This window comes from Panthera onca, chromosome D2 (assembly GCF_046562875.1).
Source record: "Panthera onca isolate mPanOnc1 chromosome D2, mPanOnc1 haplotype 2, whole genome shotgun sequence".
Classification (NCBI taxonomy): Eukaryota; Metazoa; Chordata; class Mammalia; order Carnivora; family Felidae; genus Panthera; species Panthera onca.
Window position 1 is genome coordinate 74,258,384 of NC_138349.1, and position 16,299 is coordinate 74,274,682.

Below are 16,299 nucleotides of genomic sequence, written 5' to 3' on the forward strand. Positions count from 1 at the left end.
GCAGTAGTGGTGGATTTGTTTACAAAGCTCTTTGTGATCCGACCCTGTCTACCTCTCCACTCTACAGCTTATCCCCATTCATGTAGTGCCCTCCAGACGGGTGGCTTCGCACACCTCCAGGCTTTTGTGCCCATGGCTTCTTCCTTCAGTCTTCTTTTCCTTCTCCTCCTTCTCTTTCACCCCCTTCTCCCCCTTCTCCATCTCCCTTGTCCCCTCCTCCCCCTCCCCATCCCTTCTCCTCCTGGCTAATTTCTATTCATTTTTCAAAACTAGTTTGCACATTAATCTAACCTGAGAAGTCTTATCTGACACGTCCCTGGTGCTACGTCTCCTCTTCCACTCTTCCCCCAGTAGTGGCTCAGAAATCCTCCCTGCATGCTTGCATGGAATCATTGGTATACATCAGTCATGGCCCCTATCACACCATTTTGCAAGTATTTGCCTGTTTGCCTGTTTGTTTATTATACCGTGGGTTCATTAAGAGCAGAGAATGTCTGTCTTATTTGTTTTACTAGCTGCTCATAAATATTTGTAAAAGAGACAGAGCTCTTAATACCCTATATTTTAGGATTCTTCGCTTTGGTAAAAATACATAATTTTTGCATCAAAGAATAATGTTTTTAATAAAGTAATAGTTAACAGTTTAAAGTTCATCTTATGATATCTTGAAATGCTACAGAAACATATATGCAGAAAATATTTCTTATTAGGAAGCAGCAGTTGATTAGCTTGGCCTGCAGCACAGTACTGATTCTGATGAACTTACTCATTGAAGTTTTATTGTGAGCAGAAAATGAAAAATATGCAATCTCATTTAGGCAGTGAGTAGAGCGGCTTCTAACAGCATATAAATACACTGACTGCTGCTGTTCTTAACTGTAGTCTCTGAATTGAAATCATTAAAAAATGAATAAAATACCAAGTAAGCAAAATGAAGTCAGTGAATGATCATTTCCATCCCTGACCCCTTTCCTTCACATTAACCCAGGAACCAAGGGAAGCCAGATGAAAAGAAATGGATGTTAATGTATCAAAAGGTAGCTTGATAAATCTGTTAGCTTTGATATGAGTACATGACTGCTTTGAAAAAGGAAAATAAACAGACATCTATAAAAATATGTATCAGAAAGACATCAACATTTAGGTAGGATGTAGCAGGTCTTGGCAGATCAACACTTTCATTGCAACAACTTGAAAATCCAGGTAAATAATATTTCTAAAGGTATCAGAAAGCTACGGAAGGAACAATGATTAGGTGAATTTATATTCCAGACAAGCAAAACTGTTCTAAGGTAAGCTGATGGCCGCCAACTGTTTTTTGCCTCAGGAGTATTTGCCAATTCTGGCTACAAGCTGAAGATTGAAAATGGCCTTGGAAGAGGGCCTCTGCCAAAGATCAGTGAAATCAACAAAGCTTTCAGTGATTGAACAGAGCTGGAGGACAAATTGGAAACTTGAAGAACCCAAGTTTCCACATGAAATGTTTGCTGAGGTCTGAGTTTGCATGGGAGGCTGAGGAGCTAAGTCAAAAGCTTCTAAAGGAAGAAAGAGCTTTAGCATAGCCTCTTGGGGATTAAGCAACAAAGATCCACTCGAAGAAGGGTCTTGCTTAAAGAACACCAACAATTTCTCCCTTAAGGTATTTAGAACTTTTAAAAACTGTGTGGGTGGGAAGCTGTAGACTTCGGTTGGATCTATAAAGGGTAGAGGTGGATTCCCTACAGTCTTTTAGAACTCAGGAGATTAATGCCTGCCAAGCTTTCAGTAAAAAGCCTGGGAAGACTATGCCTAAGGAAAAGGGCAAAGCAGTTGTGGAATCTTACTAATAGTGCAACCTAATCCCAAATTAGTTAAATTTCTGATTGGATTATGTGATCGATTTCTCATTCTCACTGCTTAAGAGAAGAAGGAAGCCCTTCTCTGGTAGGAGATGTGGTCATCTGGAGGCTCTATAATGTTTCAAATAACAATGTCTGGAATACAGTAAAAATTACCAGACATGTGCATAAGCAAGAAAATATGATTGACAATCAAGAGAAAAAACAGGCAATCGATGCATATTCATAGATGACTTCAATATTGAAGCTAATCAACAAGGATTTCAAAATAACTATGACTAATATGTTAAAGAATCACTAGAGAAGATGTTTAAAAATGTTTATGTGCAGTCCATACATACAAGTTTCTTACTGAAGAATCTGGAGAGAAGCCTGGAAATTTGTATTTGTTAAATGTGTCCACATGGTTTTGAGGGAGACTTATCTTCAAGGAGTATAGTTCACTGATCATTTGCATCAGCCTTATCAAGGGTGCTCATTAAAATGCAGATTACCAGGCTCACTGGAAAGAAAACACCTCCCTATGAATAAAATATGAGAGTCTGAAATTTATTTTATTTTCTCTTCTCATTTCATTGAGATAGAATTGACAAAACACTGTATAAGGTGCACAGCATAATGACTTGACACATGTATATATTGCAAAATGGTTACCATAACAGATTCAGATCATCCATAACCTCATAGAAATACAGAAGTATCTCCTTGTGGTGACAACTTTTAGGATTTACTGTCTTAGCAATTTTCAAATATTCCATACAACATTGTTAACTGTAGTCACCATGCTGTATATTATATCCCCTGTACTTATTAATAACTGAAAGTTTGTACCTTTTGACTACCTTCACGCCATTCCCACAACCCCCTCTCATCCACCTCCCACTTCTGGCAACCAAAGATACGATCTCTTTCTCTAGGAGTTCGGTATATTTAGCATAATGCCCTCAAGACTCATCCATGTTGCTGTAAATGGCAGGATTTCCTATTTTTTTATGGCTGAATAATATTCCAGTGTGTGTGTGTGTGTGTGTGTGTGTGTGTGTGTGTGTGTGTTTGACATTTTATTCATTCATTCATCTGTTGATGGACACTTAGGCGGTTTCTGTGCCTTGGACATTGTAAATAATGCTACAACGAACATGGTGAAGATATTCCTTTGACATGGTGATTTTATTTCCTTCAGATACATACACAGAAGTGAAATTTCTGGATCATATGGGAGTTCTATTTTAAAAAAAAGTTTTTTTTTAGAAACCTCTGTACTGATTTTGAAAATGGCCACCCCAATTTGTGTTCCTACCAACAATGCACAAAACACCTGTGTACCACCCCCTCCCAGCACTTGTTATCTCTTGTCTTTTTCATGATAGTCTTTGTGACAAGCGTGAGGTGATACAAGTGTGGTTGTGGTTTACATTTTCCTGATGAGTAGTGATGTTGAGGGTCTTTTCATCTATGTGTTATCCATTTGACCATCTTCTTTGGAAAAATGTCTCTCTTCTGGTTCTTTGTCCATTTTTAGGTGGATTCTTTGTGTTGTTGCTATTGAGTTGTATGCATTCTTCATATATTTTGGATTTGAACCCCTTATCAGATACATGATTTGCAAATGTCTTCTTCCATCCCATAGGTTGCCTTTTTACTTTGTTGATTATTTATTTTGCTGGGCAGAGGCTTTTTGCTTTGATGTAATCCCACTTTTTAAAAAAAAATTTTGTTGCTTGTGCTTTAAATGTTATATCCAAAAACTCATTGCCAAGACCCATGACAAGACGCTTTAACTCTGTGTTTTCTCCTAAGAGTTTTATGGGTTTTTTTTACATTTTTAAACATTTATTTATTATTGAGAGACAGAGACAGAGCATGAGCAGAGGAGGGGCAGAGAGAGGGGGAGACACAGAATCCGAAGCAAGCTCCAGGCTCTGAGCTGTCAGCACAGAGCCCCACACAGGGCTTGAAGTCACAAACCGTGAGAGCATGACCTGAGCCAAAGTCGGATGCCCAACTGACTGAGCCACCCAGGCGCGCCAAGAGTTTTATGGTTTTAAGTCTTACAGTTAAGTCTTTAATCCATTAGCACCTGAAGTGATTCTGAAAAATTTACATTTTTAGAGCCACCAGTATAGAGATTTTTTTGGAAATATTTCCACTATTGCTTTTTGTGATGCTGGATGTTCTCGAATATTCTGAACAGAACTTGTATCAGGATCTCACTTTTATGCTTAGAGTAGCCCAAATTCCTTTATACACCACTTTGTAGATGATGTTTTGCAGACTGACTTAAGCCAGTGAGTTCATGCACAGGCCTTGGGCTCTTTGGATGGATGGAGTTCACAAATGAATTTTTTACATCAGTAAATGGGAAAGTAGTAACCCATAACCTAGCCATCAGATTACGATAGAAACATTTTAGATCACATTACACCATCCATGCACATAACTGTTAACCCAACAACTTTTGTCAGCATGTGTTCAGGAAAAAAAAAAAAAGTTTATATAGGCTGTTCTCTAAGTTAGACAAAGTTTTAGCATTCTGTTTTTTTTTTTTTTTTTAACATTTATTTATTTTTGAGACAGGGAGAGACAGAGCATGAACAGGGGAGGGTCAGAGAGAGGGAGGCACAGAATCTGAAACAGGCTCCAGGCTCTGAGCTGGCAGCACAGAGCCCGACGCGGGGCTCGAACTTACGGACCGTGAGATCATGACCTGAGCCGAAGTGGGACGCTTAACCGACTGAGCCACCCAGGCGCCCCTTAGCATTCTGTTTTTGTAGGTGCTCTGACCACACCTGACAATCGCTCCAAGCACAGGGACAATATTCTAGAGCAGGATTCCATTACCCTTATAGTTAGCTGCCTCAGGCAACTATAAATCCTTATACATACACGCTGGCTGGAAAAAGGATGGCCGACTTTGGATACCATCTCTAAGGATAAACGTTTATTGGTTCACAGCCCTGGGAGTTCCCTGGGTGAAATCTGAAACTGATCCCAATACACAGAGGGCAAGGAGAGACTGAAGAAAGAGGCAGATTACTCCAGATTGGGGCCTGTCTTGGGTGGCCTCAAGATGAGCACATTTTTTCACCTACCCATCAGAATCTTAAAAGTTTATACAGAGGCCTTAACTGGGTTCAGTAATGCACACTATCCAGATGGTCTCAACACCTGACTGTCTCAAGACTGCATCCTTGAAACAGCTCCTACTGTGTGGGAACAGTGAGTAGAACGTATATTCAGGGGGAGGAGCCTGGGTCCGGCTCACTGGTCTACTGGCAGTCACATCTTCTCAATGACCTCCTCCAACAAGGTTACGAATCCTGTGTCACCTGTTATGCAAAGGTGGAGAGGATCTCTGAAATAGTGTATCTGATCCAGATGTCCTGAATTGCTATAATTCCCCTATGGGAGCCCATTCCTAACCCTCACTCGTCAGGCCACGGAACAAGCAAGTGATTTCATCAATCGTAACCCGCTTCTGATACTTACCGTGCCCCAAAGCAGAGCTTCAGGCGTTGATTGACGTATGGGCGATAGGAGAGCCTGTGTGGGTTATTTCTGCATGTGGTCTTTATTGTATGATGCTGGCTAGCCACACCTGATTGGAAGAGTAGGTTGCTGGCACTAACATCCCCAAGGGACTCTACATGCAGTATCACACCGCCCCCACTGAAGTAGTTAATATCAGTTATGGACATCAGAACAGGATTTAAAGAGGCTGCCTGTGGAGGTGAGAGGTGGGGTGAGGTGGGAGCAGGGATTGCAATGGCTGACAGAGTCGCTGTCCCAAACATCCCAAGATGTTATGGCCCTGACTACATCGGACAGATGTAAGTGTCATAGAAGTGACAAATAATTGTCCCTGCTAACATTTATTGAGCACTAAAGCCTGTGCTAAATTCTTAACACACTTGACCTTATTTAACTTAAAAAAATTTTTTTTAAATGTTTTTATTTTTTTTTTCAACGTTTTTTTATTTATTTTTGGGACAGAGAGAGACAGAGCATGAACGGGGGAGGGGCAGAGAGAGAGGGAGACACAGAATCGGAAACAGGCTCCAGGCTCCGAGCCATCAGCCCAGAGCCTGACGCGGGGCTCGAACTCACGGACCGCGAGATCGTGACCTGGCTGAAGTCGGACGCTTAACCGACTGCGCCACCCAGGCGCCCCAAAATGTTTTTATTTTTGAGAAAGAGAGAGAGAGAGAGACAGAAAGCGAATGAGGGAGGGGCAGAGAGAGAGAGAGGGAGACACAGGATCCGAAGCAGGCTCCAGGCTCTGAGCTGTCAGCACAGAGCCAGATATGGGGCTCGTACTCGTGAACTGCGAGATCATGACCTGTGCTGAAGTTGGATGCTTAACCGACGGGGCCACCCAGGCACCCGTATTTAATCTTTATAATAACTATTTGAGGGTGGTGTGAGAAAATGAGGTTTAGAGACGTGAAATACATTTTGCAAGGCAATGTGACTGGTGAGTGGAGAAGCCAGTATTTAAGTCCTTTTATCTGATTTCAAACCCCATGCCATTTATTTAAAAGGAGTGGGGGCGGGGGGGGGGGGTACAGTGTGGAGCTTAGCAACTGTATATGTAACATGACGTAGAGATTTTAGGCAACATGAACCTGGATATGAGTCAGCAGTTTGACGCGGCTGTCAAAGAAAATGGTTCAACCTGGAGCCCCATTGCTAATAATAAAGCTCATGTCTCTGAAGTCCTGGCCCTGGTCACGTGCTAGGTACTTGACACGTATTAACTCGTTTTCTGTCTTCACCACAAGCTCACCAGGGTCATCTCTTTCATACAGATAACGGGAACGGAGGCTCAAAAATGTTAAAGACCTTGCCTAGAATTACAGCCACCAGAATGTGATAATTAAAGGGGGGAGTGGCCTCTGTCGTCTTCTAACTATGCCTAGACCTTCAATGAGTCTGTAAAAGCAAGGTGGGGTATTCTGAGTTCACGAAACTTCAGTCATTGTTTACACTGCTCTCTCAAACAGCGTGCCAACGGCGTCCCCCTGGGGAAGTCAGTGAGGTGGAGGGTTCCCATGCCCACACTGAGAAGTGACTCCGAGTTCAGCATTTGTAAACAACGATCTTGAGTGGCTTTGACTTCAGGCGGTCCTCTGAGGATGCTCTAGAAACACCAGGTGAAGTGTTTTTCATGGCAGTCCAAGTCTTGCCGAAGATGAGCTATTTCAGGTGTAAGAAATAAAGACTTGTCCTACAGTCTCGGAAGGGATTAAGAAGAGAACTTACACACATACGGTGGGGGGGGGGGAGAGGGAGGGAGGGAGAGAAAGAGGGGGGGAGAGAGAGGAAACATGTTCCTAAGGCTCTCACAAAAGAAAGGTTAAAAATTATGTACAATTATGGAGGATATTAATTTTTTATTTATATACCTAAGTATTTCCTGGTATTTTTATTTATAATGGCTTTGTTTTTTATGATAACAGCCATAAGAATAATATATATATTAAAAGTAATATTTTAGGGGAATATTGTGACCCTGGAAAGCTGCATAAGTTTTTTAAATAAGTAGACTATCTTTTAGGGCCATTTTAGGTTCATAACAAAATTGAGGGGAAAGTACAGAGAGTTTTCAACTACCTCCAACCCCCACGTATACATATAGCCTCCCCACCAACATCAACATCCTGCATGATCATGGTATGCTTCTTTCAACCAATGAACCAACACTGACACATCATTTTCTGCCAAAGTCTATAATTGACATTAGGCTTCACTCTTGGTGTCGTCCAACCTATGGATTTTGACAAACGTATAATGATACGCATCCGCCATTGTAGTATCACACAGAATAGTTTCACTGACTTAAAAAATCTCCTGTGCTCACCCATTCATTCGTCCTCCTCTCCCTCCCACTACCACTCTCCACACCAGGAACCTCTGGTAACCACTGATCTTTTTAGTGTCTCCATAGCTTTGCCTCTTCTACAGCGTCGTATGGTTGGAGTCATACAGAATATCACCTTTCAGAGAAGTTTCTTTCACTTGACAATATACATTTAAGGTTCCTCCGTGTCCTCTCATGACTTGATAGTTCATTAATTTTTATCACCGAATAATCCACCATTGTACCGATGTATCACAGTGTTTACCTACTGGGGGTCTTCTTGGTTGTTTCCGTGCTTTGGCAATTGTTAATAAATATGCTGTAAATATTTGTGTGCAGGTTTTGTGTGGACATATATTTTCAGTCTAATTTAGAAATACACCAAAGTGTGTGATTGCTGGATCTTTTGGTGGGAGTATATTTGGTTTCATAAGAAACTGCAAAACTGTCTTCCAAAATGGCTGTGCCATTTTGCATTTCCGCCATCAGTGAATGAGAGTGCCTACTGCTCCACATACTCGTCAGCATTTGGGGGTGTCAGAGTTTTGGACTGTGTCCACTGTCGTAGGTATGCAGTATTATCTCACTCATGTTTTTTTTTTTTTTTTTTTTTTTTTGAGAGAGAGTGAGCTAGGGAGAGGGGCAGAGGTAGAGAGAGAGAGAGAGAGAGAGAGAGAGAGGGAGACACAGAATCTGAAGGAGGCTCCAGGCTCTGAGCTGTCAGCACAGCAGCCTGACGCGGGGATCAAATCCATGAGCTGTGAGATCATGAGCTGAGCTGAAGCTGGACGCCCAACAGACTGAGCCACCCAGGCGCCCCTAGGTTGTTCATTTTCTTATTGTTGACTTTTAAGTGTTCTTATTTTGGATAATAACCCTTCATATGATATGTATTTTGCACATATTTTCTGCCTGTCTGTGACTTGTCATCTCATTCTCTCGACAGTGTCTTTTGGAGAGCAGTTTTTAATTTTAATGAGGTCTAAATTATTAACATTTTTTTTTTTCATGGATAATGCCTTTGATTTTGTATTTAAAAAGTCATCACCAAACCCAAGGCTGTCTGGATCTTCTCTGATGTTGTCTTCTAAGAATTTTATGATTTTCCAATTTATATTTAGGCTTATGATCATTGTTTTTCATATGGATGTCCAGTTGTCCCCGCATCCTTTGAGAACACTGACCTTGCTCCATGAAATTGACATGGCCTTTTCCTCAAAGATCACTTGGCAAAGTGAGTGTTTCTGAGCTCTGTATGTTGTTCTACTTATCCCTTTGCCTCAGCCCTCCAACTTTGTTCTTCTCCAGTATTTTGTTGGCTAGTCTGGGTCTTTTGCCTCTCCATATAAAGTTTAGAATCATTTTGCTAACAGCCACAACATAACTTGCTGAGAGACTGATTGGGGTTACTTAGAATCTGTACATCAAGTTGGAAAGAACCGACATAACATTGAGTATTCCCAGTGATGGACACGGGCTATCTTTTATTTAGGCCTTCTTTGATTTCTTTCATCAGAGCTTTGTAACCTTCCTCATGAAAAAGCACTTCTTTATTCCGTGTGCCAACGTAGGTGGTATTATGTTTTAACTATCAAATTCCATTTGTTCCTTGTTGATATATAGGACGTTGATTGACTTTTGTACATTAATCTTGTATCATTCAACCTTGCTATAACCAATATTTGTTTCAGTTTAATTTTTGGTCGACTTTTGAAGTTTTCTATATAGATGATCATGTCACCTGTGAACAAAGACAATTTTATTTCCTCCTTCCCAATAGATACACGTTTTAATGTCCTTCTCTTATCAAATTGCATGAGCTAGGATTTGCAGTAGATATCGAAAAGGAGTGCGAAGAGACAGACATCCTTGCCTTGCTCCTGATCTTAGCGAGGAAGCTTCTAGTTTCTTTCCATAAAGTACCATGTTAGCTGTATTTGTAGATGTCCTTTATTAATTTAAGCAAGTTCCCCCTCTCTTCCTAGTTTGCTGAGACACAATATAATTTTAATATAAAACACGGTACAATAAGTAGGGTATATAATCTGATTCTGATTTTGTGCGAATGTATTTTACGTGGGGGGAAAAAGAGTGGAAGGGAATACACCGACTCAAGGCAGTCCTGGTTGGCTGGATAATGAGAATTTTCTTTACACATTTCTGTATTTTCTCACTTTGCCCCGATGAACCTATGTTTTATATGTATATATCTATATAACAGAAAACTGACATTATGGAAAGTGATGTGTTCCGAAGAGAATGACCGGCCGACAGAAAAACGGACAGAGACCAAGGAACATGGAAAAATCCGTGGAGAGAGCAGGGGTTTAGTAATTGCGTCACCGTCACCGAGGAGAACACAAGCTCTCTGAGGGCCAGGCCGGCCTGAACTAACCCCGCAGCGTCGTAAGTCATCTCACCTGCGCCTCGGCCTCGCCTGGGAAATGCCACTTATTTCTTTGGCATCCCCAGCGTGGTCTTCGTGGAGACGGAGCCGGGTCTCTCGTCTTTCCAAGTAGTTTGCCCGTTGTTTCAGGACGAGGGAAAGGAGACCGGGAGCGGTTGGCGGGCGCGAACCGGGGCAGGGAAGGGGGAGCGGGGGGAGCCCACACGTCACGGGAGAGGGGAGGGAGAGGGGAGGACGAGCGCGCCCCAGCCCGAGGCTGCCGGGCGGCGCGCGGAGGCCGGGATCGGCTCCGGAACCCCGCTCACACCCCGGCGGGCGGGAAGGGGGCGCAGCAGCGCCCCCGCCTGGCCGCGCCGCTCCCGGGCCGGGCGCGTCGCGCCGCCCGGGTGCCTCGAGAGCGCACGCAAGCTCCCGGCGCTCGCTCGGGGTCCGCGGCTCCCGCGCCCGCCGTGTGCCGGGGCGACGGCGACAGGCGGAGGGGGCCCGGGCCCGCCGCGGCCGCCGGCCGCCTGCAGCGAGCGCCGCGGACCGGCCGGAGCCGGGTGAGCCGCCGCGCCCGTGTCGCGCCGCACACGCCGCGGAGGCGCTCGGGGACGGCGGGGGCGGGCGCGGGCGCCGCGCGGACCCTCGGCGGGCAGCGCGCCCACCTCCCCGGGGCCGCGGCCCCTCCGCCTCAAGTCTGGGCGCGCCCGGCCCCGCGCTGCCGGTGCCCATGGGGATCCGAGAGTTTCCCGGCGGCGCACCCAGGGGCAAGAGCATCGCCGTGTGAGTAGCGCCCGGGCTTGGGGGCGGGCGGGGCGGGCGGGGCGGGCGGCCCTTTGCAGCCTGGGGCTCGGGGAGGGGCGGCGCGCGGCGGGGCTGCTCGGGAAGTTTCGGGCGTCCTCTCCCTCACCGCTCGCCCCGATCTGCGCCGCCCCGGGGCGCCCGGGGCCGGCGCGGGAGACGGGACCCGACGCCGAGGCTGCCGGGGTTGCCGGGGTGCGAGGCGGGCGGGGCACGAGCGGCGGCCCTGCGGCGGCACCTGCCCCTGCGGCGCCCTTGCTCGCCCTCGGATCGGCTCCTCACCTGCATCCCCCTCCCCCTTCTCTCCCCACCTCCTCCCTCGCGCACCTGCCCGCGCGCGGCCGCAGTGGCATGAGGAGGTCACCGGACGTCAGCCCCCGGAGACTGTCCGACATCAGCCCCCAGCTCCGGCAGCTCAAGTACCTGGTGGTGGACGAGGCTATCAAGGAGGATCTGAAATGGTCGCGCTCCGTGGAGGACCTCACCAGCGGGCCCGTGGGGCTCACGTCCATCGAGGAGCGGATCCTGCGCATCACCGGCTACTACGGCTACCAGCCCTGGGCGGCGAGCTACAAAAGTAAGACTCCCTCGTCCGCCGGTCCGTGCCCCCTGCCCTCGTCACGGCGGCTGGGGAGCACACGAGGCGACGCGTCCTGCCGCCCCCCCCCCCCCCCTCCCTCCCCTCGCCGCCCTGCCCGGAGATACAGACCGGGCTTTGCAACTTTTTGGAGAGACCTGGAGACGGAGTTCTCCGGGACCTTTGGGAAATTCTGATCGTTCTCTTATGCCCCCTCCCCTTCCCACACGGCTTCTCCCTTCGCATCCCCTTGCTCTCCAGGCGTCGCATTAGGGAGGCAGATTGGAAACTCAGTGTGCCCTGCACTTGTGTGGCTCTCCTGCGGATCCCAAAGTGGTACCCGCGCCCAGCCGGGCTCAGCTGGTTCGGAGACTGCAGACTTAATGGGCCTGGGTGTTCACTCTTCCCTTTGTCTCCTGGGCCCTGATGCTGGAGGACGATTCTTGGGCCTTCATTTCAGACCCCTGCGCTCCCTTTGCCTCAGGTCTTTATCCGTCCTCGGTGTAGGGGTTCTGTCTGGATCATTCTAGATGATGGCATTTGGTCCCCGAGAGATCAGTGGTTGGTGCCAGGTGCAGCAGCTGAAAGTTTGCTTAGCCAGTGGGCCCCAGCTGATACCTTTGGCAATGCTGGGATCGGTTGTATGGATAGTAGCTGTGCGAGCAGGGCCGATTTGGTGGGCATGGCTTCCACCTGGGAGGGAGAAGTTGGCCGGAAGCCACTCCAGATGCCTCTGAGAACCGTGATCAGGCGGTCCCATCACTGTCCTCTGGCAGAAACATTGCCCTTTACCACTTCAGTCAAGAAAGGAGTTTGCTTCATTCCGTTTGTAGTAAAGGCTAACAGCCTAATGATTCTGAGATATGTTTTTCCCTTTCATTGCTTGAAATTGGAACATACTTTATTGGTCCTTAGGAAAAAAAAAATCAGGCTTCTGTAAATTAATCATGTTCAGCTCTAAAAATACGGCTCGTTTTCTCCTAAAACCCTTGACTCTCAAGCCGAACGTCAGCAGTATGCTAGCAATAAGCCGGTTACTTTTATTTGCAGGCAGAAACCTAGGATTTTCATGTTTTGTTTTCATGCCCTTACTTGTTTGTAGAGGACCGTGGTGATTGCTTTTAACACTGCATAAACCTTTAAAAGGTTATTTGTGTTTCCTCCTGTCTCCTGCTTCTGCCGCTACAATTGTAGCTGATAAATTGTCTTTGGATCACAGAAGGAAGACAAGGGACCAAGTTCTCTTTTCAGCAGGAGAATCCTGGGCATAGGATGAAACAGTGCTACAAGATTGCAAACCCATTGGAAACCGTGATAGAACTAGGAGGCCCAGCTCCTCTTTCTGCTTGCTAAATTCCCATCAGGAACTTCCTGTGTCTTCTGTTCTCTGCTTTCTTGATAAAGAAAGACGGTGGTGTGATTTAACAACCTTCGTGGGGTCATCTAGCCCCTAAAGTCGTCCACAGACTTATCATTGTCATTTTATTTGTGACTGGCCCCATGTGCTTTGTAGACGTTTTCACCGGGGTTCCTGACTTCGGGGGCAGACAGGGAGCCACAGCAGTGATGACTGTGTCTCGTACGGACACGCTTTATAATTAAGACAGGGGACAGGCCGTATGGAGAACGAACGGATTCTTAAATCCCCTCTGCGTGAGGCTTTGTGGAAGGCGTAATATTAACAAACAAGGCTACAGCGATCACCGTGAGTGACTACACTCGGCTCACTCAACTCTTTTTATTGCCGTGGAGCTTCCTCTTTATTCCAGGGTAGTCCCTTTCTCCTAAAAGGCTTTAGGTGACAACCAACATTTTGACGAATTAATTAGATTTTAAGTTTAAATTTAGAGAAGCTCATGTTTTATTAATACAGTCAGAGATGTTTTAGGGGAGCCCTTGGGCTGTGCGTTATTTCTATCCTGAGCAGAAAGAAAAAATGAAGAGGCTTATCTGTAGGTTGGGATCATTTCTTCAGTTTCTTGGTTAATAATCACTCTCAGCACACTGGGAGACATGATGATCACAAAATACATGTTATTCTCACGGTGTGCAGAACAAGCTGTGGGCTGCGGTGAGCCTTATCCTGGGCACCTTGGCATTGCGGTGCTACCTGTCTGCCATCTTTCAAGGTGGCTCATGTGTGTCTGCGCTGAGAGTTTCTGGAAGGAGCTGCGCTGAGAGTTTCTGACTGTTTGAGAGGGACTAACGAGTTAGCCGGCCAGCTTTGTAGCAGCAGACATGATTGGCATGACCAGGTATTCGTTCCTACCTTCTCCACTTTTAGTCTTTGTTTTGGGTGGCTAAGTGAGGTGATTGTAAATAGTGTAGAAACGACCCTTGCTCGGTATTTTCTTTATAAAAAAAAATTTATTTTAACGTTTATATATTTTTGAGAGAGAATGCGAGCAGGGAAGGGGCAGAGAGAGAGGGAGACACAGAATCCGAAGCAGGCTCCGGGCTCCGAGCTGTCAGCACAGAGCCCGACTCGGGGCTCGAACTCACGGACCGTAAGACCATGACCTGAGCTGAATTCGGTCGCTTAACCGGCTGAGCCACCTAGGTGCTTCTCATACTTTCTGTCCAGTCAGTGAGATGAACACGTTTCATGGCAGACGAGGGACTTTTTATAAGGAATTGTTTTTAAAAACTCCCCAAGGCCCCTGGGTCTGAGAGGGATGGTGTGTGTGGAACAGTCAGCTGAGAATTAAATAAGAAACCAGCAGCCAGGATGGGTCACGCGCCTCTTGTCAGTGGCTAAAGTCGTCCGAGCACATTCCACATTCCATGTTTCTGAACCAAACCGCTGGGCAGTGTTTGTGGCGATTCCTCGGGTTCCTGGCTGTGAGTGTCTCCAGAGCCCAGAGAGCGGGTGGTTCACAGAAGTTGCTCAGTAAAAGTTTGGTGAGTGAGTGAGTGAGTGAGTGAGTGAATGCGGCCTGAGATGCTGACCTCCAGGAGAGAACCTTCGAATGTATCTCTGTAGTGATTCAGGGCCTCGAATTCTTTATGCTGCCTTCCTGTCTGTTTGGAATTGCCTCACTCCTGCCCTGTGCTGCCACCCTAACTGCGTCCTTGGCTTTCCAAACCATAGACTAGACCGGACTTGCTGATGGCAGGCTTTGGTGTAGCCCAGGGTTCCTCAACCTCAGCACCATCAACATTTTGTACCGAGTAATTCTTTATTGTGGGGGGCTGTCCTGTCCATCATGGGGTGCCTAGCAGCATCCTTGGCCTCTGGCACTCCCCCGCCATCCCCTGCACCGTGACAGCCAGAAGTGTTTCCAGACGATGCCAGAGGTCCCCTGGGCGTGTGCCTTTGGATAGGAAGCCCTTATGATGTAATGAGAAATGTGTCCTCCAAGGGAGCCCTACTGCTGACCCTGAAAGGCCTGCCCTCTGAATTCCTGACCTCCTGTCTTCCTTCCTCCTGGACCACCTCTTAGGATAGAAAAAACTTCTATCCTTCTGAAAGAGCCTGTTGCTTTCTCAGCTGACGTGATTCTGTCCCATTCACCATAAATTGATACCTTCTAGAAAGTGCTTTCAAATTCAGCACAAGGAGCATAATTGCTTTCAATGACTTCTTTTCCCCTCCCACCTTGTATCACAGCAGGAGAGAAATGACCAAGTGGAACGTCCTGGGTTGCCCCCTTGCTTTCTCATCTCTCTGGTGTAGACACCACTTTGGCGGGGCAGGGAACAAAAATCGGGAAGAAGCCATCAGCAGAGTGGTAGTCAGGCCTAGGCATCTGAGGCAGTGGGGACCGGTGGCATTTTGGCACAGAGATGATTGAAGTAACAACCTTTGGGGATCCTGGATGAAGGAGCATCCTCAATGGTTACTTTCGTTTACTCCTTATTTACATTTACTCATTTAGCAAACTTCCTGGGAGCGTTTGTGAAATTCCAGAGCACAGAGATTAGTGACGAGAAAGGAGGCTCACTGCACAGATGTGCCCAGAGGGACCTTTGTCAGGGAGCACCGGGTGACAGACACCTGCTGTTAGGAGATGGGTGCACTGTTTACAGTGCGCAGGGATGTTGTACTTTAGGTTTTGCTGATGGGTGGTTTCTTTTTTTAATTATTAATTTTTTAAAATATTTATTTGTGTGTGAGAGAGAGAGAGACAAAGTGCACGCGGGGGAGGTGCAGAGAGAGAAGGAGACAGAGAATCCGAAGCGGACTCCAGGCTCCGAGCTGTCAGCACAGAGCCCGACGCGGGGCTCGAACTCTCGGAACGTTGAGATCATGACCGGAGCTGAAGTTGGACGCTTCACCGACGGAGCCACCCAGGCGCCCCCTTAATGGGTGGTTTCAAACAGTGATCTCTTGAACATTTTCCTAGTAAAGAAACTTTTTAGGAGTAGCTTTTGGGTGCAGGGCTGGGGGCGGGGATGGCCACGTTTATTGCTTAAAATGAGGCACAACCGTCTCTTGAGTAGATTCGTTACTATCACACGGTGCTGGGATGTTCAGATAAAAATGAGGTGGTTTTGGAAACAATGCCGATGGGTTTCGTTTTCGGTCGTTTGTAGGGCAGAGGGTGGGCTAGTCCCAGGTGACCCTCCCGTGTCCAGCCCACTCCGGCCTGCAGTTGGCGAGTTGAGGTTCCGCCTGGAGCCTGAGAATGACTGAGGAGAACTGTGGGTGCAGGTTTTATAGGTCACGCTGAGAAAGAGGGCCCTGAATAACTCCTGGTGAGAAGGCAGTCTCGTGTTATGGGATCCTCCAGGTTAAAAATGTCGGAGAGGGTTCGTGTGAGGGAAGGGGGAGTGGTGGGCCGAGAAAGGCCATCTTTTCTACTCTCTGCGCCATTTCCGCCTGGACTGTGCG

At 46.8% G+C, this 16,299-nt stretch overlaps 1 protein-coding gene across 1 annotated transcript in view; it reads left to right on the plus strand.

Moving 5' to 3' along the window:
* Positions 1-10,711: 10,711 nt before the first annotated feature.
* Positions 10,712-16,299, plus strand: part of SLC35F3 (solute carrier family 35 member F3) — a 400,450-nt gene continuing 394,862 nt past the window's right edge. The window contains exons 1-2 of the mRNA XM_078434217.2: positions 10,712-10,870; positions 11,236-11,465. Of these exons, the coding sequence (XP_078290343.1) occupies positions 10,818-10,870; positions 11,236-11,465 (283 nt within the window). The 5' untranslated portion in view covers positions 10,712-10,817. The remainder of the gene's footprint in view (positions 10,871-11,235; positions 11,466-16,299) is intronic.